The 20,138-nt window shown below is 31.8% G+C and overlaps 1 protein-coding gene across 1 annotated transcript; it reads right to left on the reverse strand.

Annotated features, from left to right (window-relative positions):
* Positions 1 to 7,772: 7,772 nt before the first annotated feature.
* On the reverse strand, positions 7,773 to 12,605 carry LOC123220055 (ATP-citrate synthase alpha chain protein 2-like). Its single transcript, XM_044642051.1, has 12 exons — positions 12,283 to 12,605; positions 10,603 to 10,779; positions 10,360 to 10,521; positions 10,155 to 10,235; positions 9,818 to 9,869; positions 9,154 to 9,268; positions 8,973 to 9,054; positions 8,785 to 8,880; positions 8,529 to 8,630; positions 8,311 to 8,427; positions 8,094 to 8,210; positions 7,773 to 8,007 (listed from the first exon to the last, which is right to left on the reverse strand). The coding sequence occupies exons 1-12, from the start codon at positions 12,379 to 12,381 to the stop codon at positions 7,936 to 7,938; spliced, it is 1,272 nt and encodes a 423-aa protein (XP_044497986.1). The 5' UTR covers positions 12,382 to 12,605; the 3' UTR covers positions 7,773 to 7,935.
* Positions 12,606 to 20,138: the final 7,533 nt, after the last annotated feature.

The raw sequence follows: 20,138 nt of genomic DNA on the forward strand, positions 1-20,138 counted from the left end.
AGGGTGTTAAACATATGAAATTGAAATATTTTGCCATTAAGGAAGAATTTTAGAAATCATTAACTAAAGGATTGCCACTTAAGACATTTAATGAACATGTCAAAAGAATGGGCATTATTAGTAATAATTTATGATGCATTGTGTTATTATGTAGTTTACATTGTGAGCTCTTGTATATCTTGTTTCTGAATTATACATGTGTTTTATTTTGCTATTAGTTATATTATTGTGTATATATAATTTAATGAATATTTTATGAGAATATTAACAAGATATGTCTTTAGTAAAGACATGATTGTTGGACCATTATGATATCCTTTATTACATATCATGTTAAGTATAAAACTTATATAGTGATACATAAAAGGAATTATGTCGATTTAATGACATATGACTGCTATGATCCTTATAAGTCTTTGCTTAATGTTGATTAATTTAAGAAAAACTTTAGCCTTAATTTGCAAATTATGTTTTATTATTAAACCATAAATTGTTTAATGACACTATGGACCAAGTAGGAGAATATAAGAATATTTTCATTCATGTAGTCCTTGCGTAATTAACATAAATTATAAGTTGAATAATAAAATATGGGATAAAGTGTTACTAATTAATTTAGAAAATTTGTATAGTATAATACACTTTGATGAGAGTGTAAATGATGTTTTCCTAATAACTATGTAAGACGTGTTATTTTATTTCATCATCAGTTTTACCAAAAAGACCCCGAGAGAAAGAGAGAAAAACCAAGTCTGGGTTCTTCAACAATCACTTCAAAATCAAGCCAAAATCAACCTAAAATCACCAATGAAGTCTGGTATGTCTAAACTTAATTACTATGTAACAATTGTAAGTTTTAATTTCTTGAGAATAGAATTAAGGCAAGTTTAGGGTTAGTAAAATTCAAGAACAATGTTTACAGATACTTAAAGTTTCACATTAACTTGATGCATATTAAAATTAAGAGAATATTTTGCATCTTTATGTGAGTCTATATTATGAATTTCTTTGAATTACAATATTAGGCAGTATTGTGATAAACTGTTTGCCTTAATTTGGTAATATAAATTTACATGTTATACTCTTCATTTTGCAGCATATTCCAAAGTGTTGGGTTTGGTTATACTACTTAATGCCTATGTCACAATATAGAGATATACACAAGGACATTCTTGTATTAGGCCAAGTAAACAGTTATTACCTTCTTTAAAGATTATTTCAAGTTTCACCATAATTGCATAGCATTTTCTGCATGCATTTGCTCCAACCATCCACTCTATAGGTTTTTATTCTTTTTTTAACATATATTGTATGATAGTTTAACTTTCAACATAGGTGCATGATAGAAAATCCCCCCATCAAGCATGTAAATGTTACATAAACAATAAGCCTTCTATTTGTTACAATATATTCTAAATATATGGTTTCTTGTTATATATTATTGTCTATTGATTAGTTTGATTTTGTTTTCTTTTATAATATTTAAAACGTGTATAAATTCATGTATAATTTAGATAGTGAGATATATACAAAAATTATTCCCTTTAATTTTTCACATGGTATCAAAACCCAATATTGCCTTCCTCACCTTATTAGTTTAAGAACTGTTTTTTTCACCATTGAAAATAGGGTTTTCAAATTTTTTTTAAATTGTAGCCTTCACCTTTTACTTTGAGAATTGTCAATTTTACCCTAACACAAGAAGTAATTTCTTTAACTCGAATAGTACCTTGCCAATGTTTTCCTCCTTTTTTTCAATTGTTGCATAGTGTCTCTATGAGTTTCATATCATTGGATTTATGATTTTTTATTTAATTTTCAACACTATATTCTCTTTTCCACTATTGCTCTTACTAGTTCTTCTTTATTCTGACGTTTTTTGTGTTTCTTGAGTTATTTGGTTTTTCTGACTATTCCATCAGTTTTTGGTGATCAACGTGTACATTAGTGAGTGTCTTCCAATAGTAGCACTTTCTTGACATGAAGAACTCTTTTTCAATGACAAAACACACCACTTAACTTTCTAGTTTCACGCTTTTCTTTTCGACCTCCTGTGACAAAGGGGACCTTTCTAGACTTCTAATGATCTAACTCTCCAACAATTCCATCTTTTACTCTAGTATCTCTAATAGGATTTTCAGCTTTTGAAAAACCTATGAGTTTGCTATTTAGGTGTTGTTTGGTTGCTTGGTTTATTTCATTCTTGGTTGGGATGTTTGGTTGCTTGGTTTATTTCACTCTTGGCTTTGGTTGTTTGGTTGCATATTTCTTGGATTAGGCTTGGATTATTATTTGTGTTGTTTGGTTGCATATTTCTTGGATTAGGCTTGGATTATTATTTGGATTGTGTTAGACATTAGATTAGTTGCACTTAGTCTTATAAGTAGTATTTGGACATATCTATAGATAAGATAAATATCTCAAACACTATCAGTAACATCTTTAATGATACCAATTATGTTATTTGGGCTTAAGAGATATCCGACTTTCTTAAAGGCTGAAAACTATGACATTATGTTACATGGATAATGTTACCTTATCCGTGTATATCGGAGGAGGTTTAACTGGAGAATCCTCTATTGTAGTCAAGTCAACCAAACGTACCCCCTTGACGGACTGGAAAATTATAATTTTGAAATTATCAGTGATCAGTATATATGAATATTTATATACTAATTATAATGGATGTATCTCAACCTGGTTTGCAGTGGAAACATCCTCCTATAGGTCCTCCCCCTATGAACTAATATCCATTGCCCTTTTGCTAGAGCTAGGGATATCAATAAATAACCACAACCGCTCATCTTGAAAAGGAGACAAAACATTTTTAAATAAACATAATAATTGGAAAGCTAAATTGTTCAATGATATTTTATAAAAAAACACTACCTTTACGATCGAGGAAGGTGTATGAGGAGAACTCTCGATCGATAACACCTCAAGGCTAGTACCCTATACGAATGAAAAGAACAAAATGATATTTTATATTTAATATAAAATATAATAATTGTCATACCTTAGGTGGGGGATCTGAAACAACTAGAAGTCTGACCGATATGCCTCTATGAGCAGGACCCTATACGAATATATAAAATAAATTAATCAATGACAATTAATTAAAAAATAAAGTGAACGATAAATGACATACCTCATATTAGAGAGGTGATGTAACAGAAGGACAACCAATACCCCCTCGTAGCGACTACTCTAGGGTAATGTAACAGTAACTTGATCAGTGACATTTCATAAAAAACATAATAAAAATATAATAACAACATTTAACATTAAATATCTGTAAGAAATTAAATATAGACCTCATGTGGTTGATGGGATTGTGATGACCTATCAATGGGAGAGGTTGTCTTGATACTGTCATGTGTACCCTGTATGAAATTAATATAGATGTCAGAGCAATAACAAAATACAATTTATATAAAGAATAAATGAGATGTGGTTTTATAACTTGATCGATTGGAGCTGGACGTGTACATATGACGATTTTCTCCAAACGAGTTAGACGATCCTTTAATCGAGTCATCTGAGAGGACATGTCGTCACGTAATTGAGTCATCTGTGAATACACCTCATCACAGAAACATGAAATCTCATGTAAAATCATAGTGCCCCAGTGCACTTATACAACATCTACTATGGATAGATTGGGTGATACAGACGAGGGACACTCCTCTGTGACAGGATGGGTGGCATGATCCTCAACCCCAAGAAGTGTATGGTCTTGGTTGTTAGGCTCTAAACTATAGAGGGACATGAAGGTTGCTCTATAACAGAGGGCTGAGTAGGCTTCTCAAGTGTCCCAGGTGTACCGACGAGTATATCTGAAGGTGGCATGACTAGAGAAACCTCATCTCTTATCGGGGGAGGCATTAAAGACCATAAGGAGGAATGCACATTCGACATATCGGTGTACTCACAGATGTCCGCATACCATGGTAGAGCCTCCTCAATCGGTGATAGACGAAACAGAAATATGACATCATTCTATTCATGAAGATATATAACTCAACATAATTGTAATATTCAGTGAATCAATTGACTCAATGATTAATGATTACATACCTAATCACTAGTGAAAATAGTGCCCATATGACTCTAAGTAGGAATGTCCCGCGTATGTCAACTAAACATTCGTTGAGACGCATGGATATTAATCATATCAACCTAATCATACAAGGTGTCCAACGTCTCATATATTAAATACTGCAATATAACCATTAATGATTAAAATAAATAAAATCGTATTTTTGCCGATTAATATATATAATCAATAAATTTAAACTTACTTGAAATACAAAAGAAAATCCGTAGAGGTCATATTTACGCATTTCAGGCATCTATCTGGAGCAGACTTTGTCACTCACCTACGACATCGACTCGTACGTCATCTGTCACACGACAATGCCCTATAGATATGAATTAAACCCATCTGAATGATCAACCAACTGTAAGTATTTGATAGATACTTTCTTTCGTCGATCATTCCCTAATAACACTATATGAATGCAGCATAGTAAGGCCATCTTGACGGTGCCAATGTCATCATCCTCTAATGACCTAGCTAAAAAAACATGATCAATGTCATGGTATTACACTTTCGAACAACCTCAAAAGTATGTATCTTTGATCTTATATCTAGATGAACGAGGAATATATGATGAAAACTCAAACAGGTTGAATCTCACGTTAATCCCAAACCATAACTCATCTCTAACGGAGGGCTGATATAGCTGTCATAGGAGAAATGCATGCACCAATACTACGAAAAATTTGATATTAGGTAGACGAAGGAGATACCCAAAACATGTCCTCTCAAATAGTTGAAGCTAATCTAGGGTCAGTGTTGACCTAATCTTAGACATGGTGGTCCGCCATGCATAACATATAACCTCTGCCTGAAAGTGGCTTGACTCATCGAGGATTTTTAGCTTGCCTTTGACATGTTTCCTTTTATGAGAAGTATCCTATAAAAAATTAGAAAATTGGCTAGAATTTCATAAAAAAATGGATCCCTAAACAAATGTGAAAATGAAAAATGAAAAAACATAAAAAGATAAAAAATGGAAGACCAATCAAAAGAGAAATGAAATTTGAAATCTATACGTTGAAATACCTTAAAATTTTTAAATCAAAAAATGAATCGAAAATCTAAAAAATATGAATCGATACTCCTTAGAAATGAAAAAATCTGGAAAATAAAATTGAAATTTGAATCCTATATGCCGAAATACTCTAGAATATCAAAAATCCAAAAATCACTCAGCAATCTGAAGAATACGAATCAATGCATCCTAAAATGGTGAAATTACCCCTTTATCTAACAGAAAATATGTGGGTGGAACAAACTAATTAAACTTTGGGTGGGTATTTGGGTTTTTCATCTGGTATGGGTATGCTTTTGAGAATGGGCTAAAAAATGGGTGGGAAATAGTCTTTTTCCCTATCCTAAAATGATAAAATTTGAAAAGATGAAATTCAAATTCAAATTCTATACGTTGAAATACCTTAGACCCTAAACAATCAAAAATTCGTTCGAAAATCTGAAAATACAAGTCGATATATCCTAAAACGATGAAATTCAAAAAAATAAAACTGAAATTCGAAATCTATATATTGAAATACCTTAGAATGTGAACAATCAAAAAATCATTCAAAAATCTAAAAATACGAGTCGATATATCCTAAAATAAAGAAATTCGAAAAAACAGAACTAAAATTTGAATTCTATACGTTGAAATATCGTAGAATGTGAATAATCAAAAAATCATTCGAAAATCTAAAAATACGAGTCAATATATCCTAAAATGACAAAATTTGAAAAAACAAAACTGAAATTCAAATTCTATAAGTTGAAATATCTAATAATATCAACAATCGAAAAATCGTTCAAAAATCTATAAGTACAAGTTGATATATCCTAAAATAATGAAATGTTGATTAAAATTTTGTTATTACATTGTAAAATGTGCCTAAAAGGCACAAAAATAAAAACCAAATGTTAAATACAAAAACTATATATCGAAAAACTCTAAAATAGGAAAAAAAAAAGATATCAAATTTGAAAAAAACTACACGTTTAAAAACCTTAGATATGAAAAATATCAATTTACCCCTTTAAAAAAATTCTATTGCAAACAGGTCCAAAATTTTTCCACTTTCCCTCAACAATTTTCTAATCTCTTAGAGCCCTGTAGTTTAAAAAAGTCAATTTCCCCCCAACCCATGGTTTTCATGGCATTAGTCCACAGTTTGATGAAAAATTTCAATAAGACCCCTAGCAAACTACCCCTTCTTCCCCCAGTCCCTAGAATTTTGAAAAAGCTAACTTCCCCCCCAACCCATGGGCGATCTCTGCTGCTCGTGAGAGAATTCATTTGGTCCATGAGATCCACTGTTCCCACGGACCTGAGTACCAGTGATTCTAACCCATTTTCTGACTAAAAAATCATTGTTTCTGCCTTCGATTTTAACACAAATCAAATCTACATAACCTATAACATAAAACCCCTCAAGAAATTTAACCAAAACAACCAAAAATCAAAACATTTTATAAATTGTTTAAAATCAGAACCCTAAAATTTCAATCCTCAAAATCTCTTTCAAATCTCAATAATCTTAATAATAAATTAATTCAAATAAGAGTAGGGAAGATGTACTAATCTTCTTTGCAATTTTTGGTCGTCAAAAAACATGAAAATCGACAAAAATCGCTTCACCCATAGAAGGCCTGTGGGAGACACAAAATTCTTTAATTTTGTACAGTGAAAGCGTGGGAAAATAACGGGGAAAATGCGTAAAATTCTTGGTTTATATATGGGGGCAGTTTTGTTATTTCATAAAAAGAGGGCATTTTTGTTTAAACCTAATTGTTTTGGATAATCTTTTTAGACCCCCTTAATTTAAGGCATTTAATATAATTTCCCATAAGAAAAAATTATTTTGGAGTAGAGATTTTAATCTATCACAAATTTAAAAAGGGGAAATAATCTTTAGATTCTGGGCTTCGTCGGTATGAAAGCATTTTCACCCATCATAAAACTATATTATATATAGAGTTCATAATCCACATAGATTATCAAAGATTTGATAAAATTTTGGAGTTGAGAGAATTATACAAAAATCTCTCACTATTTGAACTTATCCAAATGTTATTTATTGGATTAAAATTATTTTCAAAATTACTTAAAGGATGTAATATTAACTTAACAATCTTAGAGGCGAAAACAAAAGAGATAAAAAACAAATCACAAAATTCTATAAAAAAGGAAAATCTCACGTAAATTGATGCAAATTAATTAAAGTATGTTTTTTTATCAAGAAACAGAGCAAGTTGGTAAAATAAATTCTCCTACAAAGACCACAAAGTTTCAAGAGATTCTCTTGCACACAAGACCAAATTTAAGTTTCAAGAGATTCTTTGGCATACAAGGCCAAATCTTAGAAGCAAAGATTCACCTGCAAATATTCATCTGCAAAAATCAAAGACTTTCTGTAATATTCGCTTGCAAAGTTGCACAAGAGTTGCATTATTTCAAGATTCCCTGCAAGGCTGCAAGATTAGTTCAGTATTTCCCTTAAAAAAAAATCAAAACTTATAGTAATTATGTTTAAAAAATAGTTCAAAAGTTATATCAACCATATTATTAATGTTTTAATCGATATTTCCATCTTCTATCCTGTCTCTATATATCAGTTTAAACCTCTTTATTTAATCACACTATCAAATACCCACAAAAATTTTGATTGAGTATTCAAAATTCACTAATTTGGTACGTGCTTTATTCAGGAAAATTGTCTCAAAATATAAAGAGTTCAAAAGAATTGCTCAATACAAAAAAATCCAACACCACCCTCCAAGAAAATGGCCTAAAGCAGAGTTGCTTTCTCCTCTAGCCTAACCTTTAACTAAGAATTGTAAAATTATGCTACTGACATTATGCAATCAATTGCCTGCTTGCAGATTCCTGTCATTGTGGCCTCCGGGCCATAAACCTGACAAATAAATAAATAAATTTTAGAAGCAAAGAAAATTTGAGAGTAGTTAGCATTTTTTTACTTAGATGAAGCTCATTGCATACCTCAAGAGGTACACCTAGTTCCTCACCAAGGGTGCGCATCTTGGCCAAACCAATCTGATAGTTTGGACCACCTCTTCGTACATAAATGTGCATTCTTGAAGCTTTTAGTTTGGATTCCTATCAGGAGCAGAGAGTAAGAATGGTGTGAGTCCGATAGCTTGTAATGAAGGGAAACTATAAGTGGAACGCAGTTTATATGATTTTGACTGGATCATACCTTTTCTCTCAAAGCTCGAATAATTCCATTGAAAGTTGCAGCAACATCAGTGAAGTTAGCAATGCCACCTCCAATGAGAAGGGCTCTCTTCCGGCCATCAGGACCTGCAGTGGCACACTGCAACACCAAAGAAAAAGAAGTCAAGATTGGTTAGAAACTTGGAGAAATCAGGGCACTGAAAAGAAAAAAAAAACAAGTGAAAGCTATAAATCTCTTACATCAATAACGACTCTGGCATATTGCAACACCTCCTCCGCGTTTGGAGCTCCACTGTACTCTGCATAGTTGCCTAACTCTGATGCATAACCCAAATCTCCAACCTAATAAAACCAGAATTGAGTATGTTCTTGAAATTTGACCAATACATATAAATCCTTACAATCACAACTATCGAGAGTGCCCTCGTTATGCACAGAATATGGCAAGAGATAAGATGAACGAGCAATGACTTCTATTATATCCAAGCATACTTACGGTGTCTGCATAAATAACACTTGCACCACCTCCTGCAACCATTGTCCATATACGTCCTTTGGGGTTCAAAACAGTGAATTTCAAAGATGCACTTGTCTGTGATTCGAAACAAAAATAGGATGAAGACATAATCTTCTGCAGTGCAGCTGCAAAATTCCAACTATGAACTGGAGCATGTAAGCTATTACCTTTTCATCCAATGCATGAATAAAGCCTTCAGTTGAGCTTAAGACTCTTCCAAAAGGCAGTGGAAACTCTATATCACCCCACCTGAAAGCATAAGTTATTTAGATAAGATATTATTCTCAATGAAATATACCTGAGGACAGTAGCATGTCAGAAAATACAAAAGCTAAGAAACAGATAAACTTCTTAAAGTTCTTAAATGCAGCAGTGTCATCCAACTCTCCCCTCATATCCAGTGGATACGGCTCCCCATTCACCAATGTAAAGGGATTCATCTCCATGAAACTGAAGTCGAGATCTACAGAGAAAATTAGATTAAAGAAAGAAGTGAAAATTAGTGAATTTAGAGGGATTAGCAAAATTGGTAGAACATTAAAACTTCTAGGGAGAAGTTCAGGGTTCGAGTCTTTACCATACTTGTGAAATCTTTAATTAATTACTTACCCAAAAAAAAAAAAAAACACTGGTGAATTTAACATGTTCTAAACATAAAGAGTTGAACAAAAAGTAACCCTCCCTCTTTCTCTTCTAGTCATCAGTAGAGAAACATATTCAATTAAATTTTATTTATTTTTTACCCATCAAAAATCCTATTGATGATGCTAATAGCTATTGTATGTTAATGATCCCTAAATAATTTTGCATATGACTTCTTCCAGTGCTTAGAAAAACCTTGTCCTCAATGGTAACTTCCCACCAGAATGAGGTCTAACTGGAAATCAGCATACATAAACAACTAGATTAAACTTGAAAGAAGATTCTTAATCTCTTCCACAATGTGATCTCACAGGTACACCAAACATCCCACAAGTATGAATGGAAGATTTAAGGTCTTAATTTTGCATACCTTGAAATACAGCAAAGACGCCCATTATGAAGTCACCAATTTTTCCTCGAACCTAAAATAATATAGAACTGAAGTCAGCAGAATACTAGGTGTGCATAAATCTATACAACTGAAAGAGAATGCATTGAATGGTAGATAGAGCATAATGAAGGTCCTCAATCATGAGAAATATGAATGAAGGCCAACTGTTTCTGGCATCCAAGGACATTAGAGATGCTAATATCAATTTGACAAAAGGTATCAATTATCATATTACATCTATTAAGGACGAAAGTTCAGTTTGATATCTCCAAACACACTTATGTTGAAATTGTAAATAGCTTGGAAAAGAATTCACCTCCAAAGGAAGTGTAGCTATCAATGGGGCGCATGCTTCCAGTGTCATATGTTTCTCAGTTGGAAGGAATATAGTCTTCACCTGTTCGAATCAGAAACCAGATACAGATCAAGTTCTCAAGCTACATATTTGAGCAATGTGAAACATCAATAATGTAAAATAAGCTAGTGCAACCATAAAAAAAAAATAATAATTTTGGTCATGCCTTGTCCCAGTTCTCTTCAATTTCAATACCACCACATTCTGAGAAGCTAATGGTGCAGCCAAGCCTTTCAGAGACTATTGAAAGGTAATATTCTTGGTCATGTGGAACAAATGGTTCAACAATGAAAGTGGTTATGGGTCCCTTGCAACCACCCATCTCGACCTAATAAAATTCAATTCACAAGTTAATGAAATGAGATAAATAACAGTGAGAAATCTCTGTTTTATGGGATTGACTGATCACCTCAGTGCCAAGGCGTCCTTTTACAAATTCAGCCACTTGAGCGAGATCTAAGTTCAAAGCTACCAAACCACTTTTCCCACGCTTCCCAAAAAGCATATCAGGCTTGACAACCAATCTTGAGGATGAAAGCCATGGTTCACTGTTTGTTAACTCTGTGAAGTCTGTAGATTGTGTCACCTAAACAAGAAATAAAATAATTAGTCTAAATTTACTACATTTTTCAATATGTTGAAAGAAGTAAAGTTTACAACAGAGTGAACTCAATGACAATATCAGTACTCGATTACAGTAAAAGATACCAAAACTTATACACACCATAGAAATATAGCAGAGAAATCACAATGGCACCAGAGAAAGCAGTATTCATGATCACATTTCAATTTGATTTTTCAATTCATCTAAATTTACATTCTTGAGGCATAAAGAGAAAACAAAATTTTCACTTTTCTGATTCATTAAGGTTGTTATAAAACCAAATGTTTCTTGCATGCCAATGCAGCAGAACCCTTTCTTCCTGTTATGCAGAAAAAGCTAAAGCACCTAAGGAAACGGAAAAAACATAAGTTGAATCTCTTAAAGCCTGTACCTTCCACTTTTTAGTTAGCCTAATCACATATCTAACTAAATCTCACCTTGTATACAGAACAACACAATAACATCAAAAGGAAAACCTAACTTTGCTCAAACAACAACCTGGTCAGGTCCTACGCATGCGATCCAATCCTAATTCGGCCAACTAATCTAAAACTTAAGAAATTATAATCAAGTCTGGTTATTTGGGCACAAAGACACAGAGAGACTAATTATCACCACTTATGAAAGAAACCATCAAAGACATAAATAAAATCCTAGTGACATATTTTAAATTAAAAAAAAAAACCAAAATCATGTTAAACGCTAAATAACTTTCTCACAAAGATACAAATGATACTTAGATGAAACTTGACACTTTTAGCAATAGTACACAGCAACATATACAAAAATATGAGCACACATTCACACACAGGCAAATACAACTTACAAATAAATAATGTGTTAAAAACTCAGCATCTGCCTCATCAATTTCACGCCCACTTAATGATGATCAAAATGATGAATTTCACACTAAAAACCTGATGAAATCTCAAATTTTCTACCAACGGTACACAGTCAAACTTCCAGAAGCATCACATACATTGCAAATACAAATTCTTCCCGCTAAATAAATCACTCTAAAACTTCAAATCCACCAGCTGATCATCAAAATAAATAATTTCACTCAATACCAAGATCAAATCTCAAAAATTCTATCAATACTACACAGTTGAATATATAAAAACATAATCATATATTGCACATAATTAAATTCTACCGACTAATCAATCACCTTAAGACTTCAAATCCACTAAGTGATCATCAAAATCAATGACACTAAATACTAAGATGAAATCTCAAATTTCTATCAATACTACAAAGTTTAAACATCCATAACCACAAGGACGCAATGCATACGAAAATTCTTCCGCTGAATAGACCATCTCAAAACTTCAAACCCACTCAGTGATCATCAAAATCAACGAATTCCACACAATACCAACATCAAATCTCAGCTTTTCCACAAACTTCCACACACTTAGACTTCAAACTACACATAGACAAGTTCACATGGAGAAATAAACAAAAAATGAACAAACGTTCAACCTGAGCAGAGCAGATCTGTAAATCAAAACCCGCGAGGCGCTTCAAGTGCTGCTTAAGGAGCCTCTTGGAGTCGTACTCCCTGATCTTCTTGCGCGCCATAGGGATCAATGCAACAAAACCCACGAAATGAAGCTAAAAGGGAAGTTTTGTTTTTGTTTTATAGGACAATTTCGAAGAGTTTGGCTAGTATTTTCGCTTGAAATTAAAGGCTTTAGAATGCTGCCAGATACAACCACGAACAGAAATCAATCTTGATGGGGCTTTGGTTTGGTTGGTGCAAACTTAGGAAGACGTTAACATTTAGGAGCCAAATGTCTACTTACTCTTTCTTTTTTAATTCCCTTCATGCCCCTATTTATTTCTTTGCGTTAATTTACATATAATAAAAACATGCTTTCACACAAATCTTATTATCTGCATGGAGAAACTATTTACCAAATAATTGGGGGGATTTTTTTGTTTTGAAATTTTTCAAAATCAATCATTAAGAGTTTATCACATTAAGTTGCATAAATAAATTAGAGTAATATATAAATATAATATTACTATTTAATATAATATGGATCTAGTGTGATAATTATTTATTATATCATATGATAAAATATTTTATTATTAACATTACCTATAAAAAGACGGAGGTTTTGTTGGATTTTATTGAATTTTTTAATACTAAAGAGCTTGGTTTTAAAAATCAAATCAGACAAATCAATCCAATTGGTTAAATTGTTTGAAAACCATTTTTAAAATTAACCCAATTAATTTAAATTAAACTATTTAAACTGTTTTGTTAAATTGAGTATAAAATTAGATTTGACTCGACAATATAAAAAATTAATTTTTTTTCAAAAATTCATTATAGAAACTTAAACTCAAAACCTTATTTATCACATTTGAATATATACATACCATCAAACTAAACTTATTTTAATATTAAATAAGTCAAATTATATAATGAGATATTAAGAAAATACCACTTTTGGGGTCCATCTATACAGTTTTATCACACATTTTTTCATTTAACAATTATACCAATTTGTTAATTAAATACCAAAACTACTCATATCTTTATTTTTATAAACACAAGCAACAGACGTTCTTTTCAACACTGAAAAAACAAAATATATTTTCAAAGATCTTGCAGATAATTTATCCTAATCAAAATTAATATTGATCTATACCCCTTTTTTTCTATATTTATTGGTGTAATAGTTGTAAACCAAAGATTGTATATTAAAGTAGTTGATTTACTATAAAATTTAGTAAGTAATGCAATTAGAGAATTTGTAAAAATGGTAACATTTATTCTTTATTTTGTTTGTTGAATGTTGTTATATGTGTATGTTAAAGGAGTTAGAGTACTGACTGGTAGGTCAAATGGGACGTGGATGTTCACTGAAAATAATATTTGTAGTTTGCTTTTTTGTATACTAGAAAGAATATAATTAATGATAGGATCTTGACTATAGGTGAGATCCCATCTAATCAGCAACCTCGCTTGCTCATTTTTCAACAAAAACTTTGAATGTTTGCTTGACAATACAAATAAGTAAAAATGGAAAAAGCCAGATTTATTGTTCGTTTTAGAGGGAATTGGATTGCAGGTGATGATAATGTAGTGAAATATGTAGGTGGGAAGGAGATAAATGTTGATTTCAAAGGATTTATAGGCAAAATATGTAATCGTCTGAGATTTGATCAGAGTTAGGCAAATGTCCACATATTTATTACAAGTAATTGACAACAAGGGGTGGCCTTGTGTATGCATAATACTTCTGCAAACAATACTCATATCTTTCATTTATACCCACCACATGAAGTCTATTGTCTTATTCCATGATAACAGACTCAATGGATACTGACTAAATGCATCTAGATCGTCAATGAGGTGCAACATTTGATTGGATTCCACGTTTCTATTGTCTGCCCCCAAAAAGAAGGAATGCGCTAAATTCAAAACAACAAACTTTACGACACCCTCATCATTGTCACCCCAAATCTAGTCATCAATCACCCCTTGATGTTTTGATACCGTAATAATCTACTAAGCCCTGGGAAGTATTGTAGCATCAATCTAAGAGTTCCTAAGTAGTTCATGTAGTGCGACACATTAATGCCATCTTTGAATAAAAGACCAATGACAAGTGCAAACTCTATTAGCCAAAAATGTACTTCCATACCGTTTATTCGGAACCATAGTTATTTATCATATTGCCCTCGGTTAATTAAACAAAAAAAATTGCATGCATCATAATGACACTAAAACGAGTCTTCTCTAAACCTAAGAATTGGCTAAAACAAGTCGTCTGAAATATCTCTTATTGCATTATTGTCAATTTTTGGTTTATGACACTAACAACATCCATTTTTATTCAGATAGTCATTTGTACATTAAATTTATATGCTTCATGAAACCTGTATGCTTCATCTAGGATATTGATTCGGTGTTCTTGGAATACAAATGGAAAAACAAAAGAAAGAAAAACAAATACCCCAAACCTGCACCAACTAGCAGCTTATCTTTTTATCTTTTTAATTTTTATTTATTTATGATCAACATTAAAGCATATATGTAAAACAAAATGAATTCTGCATTTAGAAAAACGTATTGGGCAATGAGAATAAACAAGGCGATATTCAGGATATTGCCTTGTTTATTCTTCAAAATTTTCAGATCCAGCCAAATCACAATCAACTCTTTAGATCAACTAAAACCAAATCAAAATTAATTATCACATACCCAAGCTACATAATCAACATAACAAAAATCCCCCTTTTTTATAGATCTATTTATACACCAACACCAAACACGAAAATTTATAAAATACATCAACAAAATCGCAGCAAACAAATCTAAGTAGAAAACACTATCTTACAAAACTCGGTGTGCTTTTTCTTCTTCACGGGTTGGCTTCTTCTTCTTCATTGTGGAGGCTTTGAAAGGGATAAGCTTGGAAAGTGAGTTGTTGGAGGCTTGGAAAGGGAGAAGATTTTTTTATTACTATGGGGAAGGTGAATAGCCTTGGGGTTTTATATTCAAAACGTGACTTCTTACAAATGTGTTTTGCAGGAATTCTTCTACTTTACATAAGAGAATCACCTGCAAAATTCTTTTCATGTGCGAACAGAACAATTGTATGGTTCTTAATCTTTTCTCATCACAAGGGTATTTTTGAAACTATGCACTTTTTATAGTATATTTGTTATGTGTATAAAAAATATGATAAAAATATATAGACAGGTCCATGTTGTAGTATTTTTTTTAATTTCTCTCATATAATTAATGATTAATTATATAAATTTTTTTTAAATAATTAGCCGATCTACTCACCGATTAATCGATTCGATTTCTGGTTTGATCAGAGTATCCTTTTTACCGAATCAATATGTAATCCGGTTTTAAAAGCATTACTAAATACTATCAATTTATAATTTTGGAATAAAGTATAAGTGCTTCAAATTTGTGAGGTTTGCATTTATTATCGTTAAATGTCAGAGAAAGCAATGTATACTTGATGAATGTAGTTGACTTATAAAGGAATGAAGTCATTAATAATAATGCAATTTAAGTCAGGTTTGTTTTTCGGAATAAATACGCTAATATACAAAAGTTACGATAGAAAAATATAAACACTAGTATTTCAGAAATGTCAAATAAAAAAAACCAAGAAAATATTATACATTTTAATAAAATTGATTATAAGGATTTTTAATGGAAAAAACGAACATTTTAAAAAGAAAATATTCTTGATCTCTTATTTATGGCAGTGTTAAACTGTCAATGCCTTTTTACCTTTTGAAATTCTATTGATTAAAATACTTTATGTCCAAAAGAATAAATAGTAAATATCAAAACAAGGAAACTGCCTTTTTGGCTTTGACATTTTAGGAAAATAATGGGAGTATAGTTGGTAACAAACAAGGAATTCGGTTATTCATGTGGAGAGTGCGGTGTTTTTTTTTTTGGTTAATGTTTGAAAGTATAAATTTGAGGTAGTCAAATGGTTGGTGTTGTTATTATTATTTTAATAATTTATTTATTTTAAAACTTTGAATTATAAAATAATAATAATATTTATGAAGAAATGTAAATGTCATCTTTGTTATACTAGAAAGGTCAAAAGTTCCCACCCAAGGGTAATTGTAATCTCAAACTCATACTCTCTAATTTTCAAAAACTCGAACTTCCATTTATAAGTAAAATTTGGTTTAAAAAACTAAGTTAAAATTAAGAATAAAGCCATTATTTGACAAAAAAAATTTTAAAAACTTAAGTTTTATTATATTTTTCTCTCACAGTTTGAAACTCTAATATTTTTTTGACTTGAAATTTAAAAAAATGATAATTTCCCCCCTCAGGGTTTTAAACCCATCATCGAAGATGACGAAATTCATCGTCTCCAACTGTATTGACTTTCTCTTCTAGCTTATCTCCTTCTACGGACTTATTCCCACCCACTGACGATATTGATTTGCTCCGATTAAAATGAAATTATCTTTGTTAGAGTGTTTTTGTCTGACATAAAGATACTTTGATGAAGATAATTTTGTCTTTGTTAGAAGAAATCAATGTCGTTTATGGGTAGGGTTTGATCAGCAGAAAGAGATAAGCTAGGAGAGAGAGCCAACATAGCCGAAGGTTATGAACTTTGTTATCTCTGACAATGGTTTCAAAATCTTAGAGAAAAAATTATTACTTTTCAAATTTTTGGTGGAAAAAATGGTTAGTTTTCTAACTAGGGGTTTGAGGGGGGGGGGGGGGGGGGGGGGAGGGAATATAATAAAATTTTAATTTTTAAAAATTGTATTAAATAATGATTTTGTCTTTAACTTTAACTGGGTTTTTAAACATATTTTTGTTTATAGGTGAACGTTTGAGATTTAAAAATTAGTGGGTCTGAGTTTGTTACTACATTTACCTTGGGAACAAGTCTTTTGGCCTATTAGAAAGGGTCAATACTTATCCTTAGATCATGACCATAGAGCTGATCATCAACCATAATCCATCGGCTAGAATGCTTTCGACAATTTATTCCAACAAACATGTTTTAAGTGATGTTCCCATGACTAAAGCATTGCTTATTGCATTATATCAATTAATTATTTTGACAATTACGAAGGTTTTCGAAGTCTTAAAAATATGCTTACCTTTTTTTTTTAATTTTTTCCCTCTCTTTTAATAATATAGCCAATACGCTAATAGCCCCCAAATATTAGGAAGGTAAATCAAATTTAATATTCATTTACGTGATTTATTTAATATCTCTATTTGTATTTGGATGGTAAAATTTCAAAGATTTATAGTTTTGAATGGATAGTATGAAATCTTTGAAGGATCATATAATTCGACATATAAAACAAAATATTTCCTTGAATGTACCAATTCCAATATGAGCCAAAGGAAGGGTTGGTAAAGGCCACACAATATTATATGACTTTAAAATAATTATAAGAAATAAAATAATATGTTTAAACAAATTGTATAAACTGAAATAGTATTTTATAATTGAATGATATAATTATTTATTTTTTCTCTCATTTTAAAACCATTATTCCTTTGTTCATCAACAAAACATAAATTACCTTTAGATAGGGGGAAAGGGGAAGAACTTGGGATAATATTTTTATGTGAAATGAATTGTTAAGTACAACAAGGAGATGAACAGCCAAAAGAGATGCACTATCATGGTTGATTTAATGAAAGCTTATGATATGGTGAATTGAAGCTTCATTGGAAAGGTCTTTGGAAAGTTTAGGTTGCATCCTAGTTTTGTTAAATGGGTAGAGGAATGCATCACTACCTCGTCTTTTTCTCTAAGTGTTAATGGGGATGTAACATCCCTCCCTAGAAGTACTATCCATCGAAGGAGAAATGTTACTAATTAATATTCGTAGCATCTATTTTTTTTTCTTTTTAAAATACTTTAAAATAAATGCATTATTAAAAGTGTTTAGAAAGTATTCCAAGAAAACTGAAAATCTGGAAGCGAACAAAAGATGTATATACTCATATGAAAACTCATCTGAAAGTATCTGAAAACAAGGAGTAATCATATGCAACTGTACCATAATCTCAAAAAGTCAAAAGTCGATAAAAACATGCCACTGTATGCATGTAATATAAACCAGAGATAACCTGCTCCATTCGGATCTACCTACGCTGACCTGACCCTGCCTCGCAGCTACCTCGATCACCTGTACCTGCAATCAGGAAAGAAAAGGGAATGAGTAATAAGAACACTCAGTAAGGGAAAAATTAAGTAAACTATCCCTTTTTCCTGTTCTAACTCACTTTTGGGACTCAACCTCACATCCTAACCTCTATAAGAGATTGAGGGGATAATTTAGTTCACTCTTTACTATTTGGGCTATACTTTGTCCCATCTGGTGTCTATTTAATACTTTCTGGAAGCTAACTATAGAGATTTGACACTTTTCTAAGCTCAAGCTCTTTTTCTTTCACTACACTATTTCTGAATCTGAATTGAGCTCTACTGCGAGCATGCTCTACTGCGAGCGAACCCTACTAGGGGTCTATGTCCTACTACGGACGTGTCCTACTGCGGACGTGCCCTACTACGGGCGGTGTAGTGTAAAGTGCCCCCTCATAGTTTATAGCATGCATGCGAGTCTTATATCTTACTAATTTCGCTTCCATCTAAATTTATTTATAACTCACCAGACATTACTCTTGGGACGACCCTTGAATCTTGAGTCCCAACCTTTTCTTACTTTTATTTCTTTTTTTTTTTCCTTTCCTTTCTTTTCTTTTCCTTTTCTTTCTTTTCTTTCTTTTCCAAACTGTGAAATACTGTTCACAGCCCTGTTCATTTGACAGGGCAGCCTTCTTTTTCATACAATTTCACAGTCCAAACGGTTCCTAATTCATACAAGCTATATATCGTTGAAAAGAGGATTCAAATAGCTTTCTAACAAGCTATAATAGCACTCATAATTCATTCAATCAGGCAGTCAAAACAGCAGATAAATTCAGTGGCAAAAACTGCCTCCCCTGTTTATTTGATAAAGCAGTCCTTGTGTTTCATGCAATATTTAACAATTCACATGATCCCCAATTCATACAAGCTATATATCATTGGAAATAGGATTCAAAGAGCTTTCCAACGAGATATAATAGCACTCATAATTCCATATATAAGGCAGTCAAAACGTGAGGTAAACTCAGTGACAAAACTGCCTCCTCTGTTTATTTAGTAAAACAGTCCTTTCGGTTTATACAATATTTAACAGTCCAAATGATCTCTAATTCATACAAGCCATATGTCATTGGAAAGAGGAGTCAAAGAGCTTTCCAAAAAGATATAATAGCACTCATAATTCCATATATAAGGCAGTCAAAACGTGAGATAAACTCAGTGACAAAACTGCCTCCTCTGTTTATTTAGTAAAACAGTCCTTTCGGTTTATACAATCTTTAACAATCCAAATGATCTCTAATTCATACAAGCTATATATCATTGGAAATATGATTCAAAGAGCTTTCCAAAAAGATATAATAGCACTCATAATTCATCAGATAAGGCAGCCAAAACATGGGACGAACGCAGTGGCAAAAACTGTAAATATTATGCAACTTTCTGCCATAAACAAAATCACATACATAGACATCCCAAATGGCAAAACAATATTCCTCAACATCAAAATCAACATTTATAACCTAGATATAAGGAACCAAAAGCTTAAAACATGTCACATATCAAGGATGATATCCCTTACCTTGTTTCAAGCCAAATCTTTGTAAGTTGACTTCCTTCTCCTTGTTTTGTTTCCTTTATCACCAAGATCACTTTAAATCAATACCAAAACACACTAACACATTCACATAACATGCATATAAA

Source organism: Mangifera indica, chromosome 7 (assembly GCF_011075055.1).
Source record: "Mangifera indica cultivar Alphonso chromosome 7, CATAS_Mindica_2.1, whole genome shotgun sequence".
Lineage (NCBI taxonomy): Eukaryota > Viridiplantae > Streptophyta > Magnoliopsida > Sapindales > Anacardiaceae > Mangifera > Mangifera indica.

What these genes read in the sequence shown, in the direction of transcription:
- LOC123220055 (XM_044642051.1), bottom strand. Translation starts at nt 12,381, where the DNA reads ATGGCGCGCAAGAAGATCAGGGAGTACGACTCCAAGAGGCTCCTTAAG. An exon ending in TTGAAGAGAACTGGGACAAG is followed by an intron (nt 10,236 to 10,359) that starts GCATGACCAAAA and finishes TGATTCGAACAG; the next exon opens with GTGAAGACTATATTCCTTCC. An exon ending in ATGCCAGAGTCGTTATTGAT is followed by an intron (nt 8,428 to 8,528) that starts GTAAGAGATTTA and finishes TTGGTGTTGCAG; the next exon opens with TGTGCCACTGCAGGTCCTGA.